The 3,821-nt window shown below is 42.1% G+C and overlaps 1 protein-coding gene across 1 annotated transcript in view; it reads left to right on the forward strand.

Moving 5' to 3' along the window:
- LOC118331795 (ferroxidase HEPHL1) overlaps positions 1-3,821 on the forward strand; it is a 14,510-nt gene that overhangs the window by 3,780 nt on the left and 6,909 nt on the right. Inside the window, exons 3-8 of the mRNA XM_035666874.1 lie at positions 155-367; positions 609-806; positions 1,001-1,255; positions 1,715-1,883; positions 2,615-2,754; positions 2,885-3,016. Of these exons, the coding sequence (XP_035522767.1) occupies positions 155-367; positions 609-806; positions 1,001-1,255; positions 1,715-1,883; positions 2,615-2,754; positions 2,885-3,016 (1,107 nt within the window). The remainder of the gene's footprint in view (positions 1-154; positions 368-608; positions 807-1,000; positions 1,256-1,714; positions 1,884-2,614; positions 2,755-2,884; positions 3,017-3,821) is intronic.

Genomic DNA, 3,821 nt, shown 5'->3' on the forward strand with positions numbered 1-3,821 from the left:
CAATTTCAATTCAATTTCAATTCAGACAAAATTGTGCTTTTCAAGACCATAGCTTTGTTTTCTACTGACATAAACACATACAGGCTAAACTGCTCTCTAAACTCAAATGGAAACAAAATGATCTGAACATAAACATCTTGTAATTGTCTACTAGGGGCGCTCTATCCAGATGGGACGTCAAACATGTTGAAGATGGATGACTGTGTTCCCCCGGGAGGCAGCTACACCTACCGCTGGGAGGTCAGACCGGAATTTGCCCCCACAGATGATGATGCTAACTGCCTGACCTGGGTCTACCACTCTCACTTGGATGCACCCAGGGATATTGCCACCGGACTCATCGGGGCTCTGCTCACTTGCAAGAAAGGTCTGAAGATATATGACCGCATGCTATTTAACCTTGTTTATTTTTACATCAGAACAAATGTTTGTATGCGTGCCAAATCAAGTCAAATCAGACACGTTTATATGTCCCTTTATGCTAGCTACAAGCACCAAAGGCTTCTCCACACCCATGTTATAAAAGTAAATTACACCAACAGCCCTTAATGACTACAACAACCCCTTCCCATCCTGCATGTTTGTCTATGTCATATCTATGAGCACAGGAATCTTGAAGGAGACTAATGATCCAGAGTCTGTGGTAGAATCTGTCCGAAATGATGTGGACCAGGATGTCTTCCTGATGTTTAATGTGGTGGATGAAAACCTGAGCTGGTACTTGAAGGACAACATTCAGAACTGCTTTGATCCAGCTGGGGTCAACCGAAAAGACCCAGACTTTGAGGAGTCAAACCGGATGCATGGTGAGCCAGAAGAATATTGTGTATTATTAAATAAAGGTTTACCTCTCCTGCATCTAGTTTCCCCTACATTCTTTAATTTACTGAATTACGAGTCATTTCAAATGACTAATTCTTTAAACAATGTGTATAAAAGAGGCTTTCATTTGCTATCTTTGTCCTGTCCTCTAACTTCTGTGTTTTTCTCTGTTTGACAGCTATTAATGGGTACATGTTTGGTAACCTGCCCGGAATAGAGCTATGCCAGAACCGTTTGGTAGCCTGGCATTTGTTTGGCATGGGTAATGAGGTGGACATTCATTCTGCCTTTTTTCACGGGAATACACTGCTGGACCGTGGCCACCGCACCGACGTCCTCAGCCTGTTTCCAGCCACATTTGCTACTGCTGAGATGGTCCCGAAATCAACAGGAAAGTGGCTGCTGTCCTGCCAGGTTAATGACCATCTGCAGGGTAGGGCACCTGACCTCAAAGCAAGATGTTTCTTCTCTTAACACACCAGGACTGGTATTTTAAAGCTGTTCAAAGTCCAGTGAGCATGAGCCATATTTGCTCAGCATTTTATGAATATTGCTTACACTTGCGAAATACATTTTGTTTGTATCATACCAAGCTTTCCATGGCCCATTCATACAAATATATTTACTATAGACTATAAATCACATCTTAAGTAGTTTCACATGTCCTCTCAGGCTCTGGAAGTGAATTGTCATGTCATGTCTCAAGTGTTAACTCAACCCTGGAATATTTATTATCTTATTGACTCTTAAATCTGACCCTTTGTCAGGTTGATTTTCAGCCGTTATGACTTTCTAAGGCTCTGAAGGCCCATTTTCATCACAAGATTTGACTTTGTACATGTGAATTATGGTCTGTGCAGTGTTTTTGTTTGTGTCTATTGATCTATTCCAGCTGGGATGCAGGCCTTTTATGAAGTGAATACATGCGGCAGCAAGGACAGCTCCACAGAGATGCCCGGTATTGTGAGGAATTACTACCTAGCAGCAGAGGAAGTTCTGTGGAACTATGCTCCCTCAGGAAAGGATCTAATTAACAACGTATCCCTTACTGAGGCCGACAGGTGGGCACACACCTTATCAAATTATGAGTGCTATATTGCGGCATCCAATCTATCAACGGTAACAGCAAGGGTTACTGCAACATAAAAGTTTAGTCATCATTTGGCAATTCAAAAACTCTACTAAAGTTTTTACCAAGCACACAGTGAATGAACAACTGTAATAAAATCATTACATAGCCTATACGTCAAATGTCTCTAAAATAACCCCTGTGTTTTATAGCAAAGCCTCTACAGTCCAAAAGTCTGTATCAGAGACAGATTTTACACTTAGAGAGTATTACTTTAGTGGTTTTGGAGAAGGAAGTATGGGAGCTAACTAACTCACTGTATCCCTTTAAGGCTTGCCAAACCTTTGAACAAAGTTGTCTGTCAGTGTGTTTGGCCTCTGGACAACGCTGGTTAAATATGAGCAGGTCATTCCTGTGGCGGGGCAGTTTTGTGGTATCTAGAGTAAACGGTGTAGATAATAAGATAATAGTAATGTCTGAGTCAGTTGTTATTGTGTCTTTGTTTCTTTGTTATTCTTCCCAGACCTGACACAGTGAAACCCTCTGACTGCCAAGATATTTGCTCTGTTCATTTTTTCTGTAGTGAGGAATTACACACTGCAGCTTCATCTGCGCCACATATTTATTCCAATCCACGTCACTGGAGTTACTCTGCCCCCGCTACTTACAGTATCTTGTACTTCATATCATTCTTCCCACACCCCCCACCTATTCCTCTCATAGGGCATCAGAGATATTTTTTGGCCGAGATGATGGAAGGATTGGAGGTCAGTACAAGAAAGTGATATACAAAGAGTACACAGACAATACCTTCACCACCACAAAACCAAGAACACCTGAGTCTCAACACTTAGGACTCTTAGGTAAGGTCTGGTTTGCCAGAAATCTCATACTTCCCCTTTTGTATTGTATTTACTGGCACACTGGTGCCTTGTCTTTCACCTAGGTTCTTTCAACATTGTCTGGTTACAATGTTCTTCTGCATTTGTCCAGGTCCAGTCCTGAGGGCAGAGGAAGGAGATACTCTCAGAGTGACATTCATGAATAAAGCTAATGGAAACTACAGCATCCACCCTCATGGCCTGCACTATGACAAACACTATCAGGGAAGCAGATATGAGGACGGTGAGGAAGCAGCAGGTTGCACAGCCAGAACTTCAGTGGCTATGCTATCTTTTAATTGTTAGATGTACCCGTATGTTTAGTGATAATAAGAGGGAGAATTCATCAAACTCTATTCTATAGGAGCGCCCTCACCTGTTAGAGCGTGCGCCCTGTGTACCAAGACGGAGTCCTTACCGCAGCTGCTCAGGTTTATTCCAACCTGAGGCCCTTTGCTCCATGTCGTCCTACCACTCTTACGCTCCACTTTAGTGTCACTCTTCAGCTGTCACTGCCAATTAAAGGCCATAAAAATCCAAAAATAAGCTTTAAAAACAGAAGCTGTAGCTGATAGTTAACAATTAAGATTCTATATATCTTCCTTTAACACTGATTGAGGGCAGCTAATGAAGATTTTCTTTTCTGTAAGAATTTGTTGTGGTTTATTTCTCCGTCTCAATGCACGATGTCTATCTGACAAAAACTTTAAGCTATCTGACTATAGTGAGAGACCACAAACTCCCACTGAAGGTACCCAGAATGGTGACACAGACTCACAGAAAGCAAAGAGAATTGACCGTTTCACTCCAACATGCAGAGATTTATTTGCATCAACACAGGATACAAGCAAACCGAGTTGTCTCGAGAATCAACTAACTAGAACAAAGAAAATCACTCTATTATATGTGCCAAGGGTGTCTATTGGTGACGTCTAATGTCTGATAAGCAGTAGTCATAACACATCTGATGCCCTACTCTCCAGGAGACAGCCTTGGTCTTTGGAATGTGCTTAGCTCATGGCACACTGAATAACACTCTCCTAACTAGG

This window comes from Morone saxatilis, unplaced genomic scaffold (assembly GCF_004916995.1).
Source record: "Morone saxatilis isolate NCDOM2014 unplaced genomic scaffold, NCSU_SB_2.0 Contig20, whole genome shotgun sequence".
Taxonomy (NCBI): Eukaryota; Metazoa; Chordata; class Actinopteri; family Moronidae; genus Morone; species Morone saxatilis.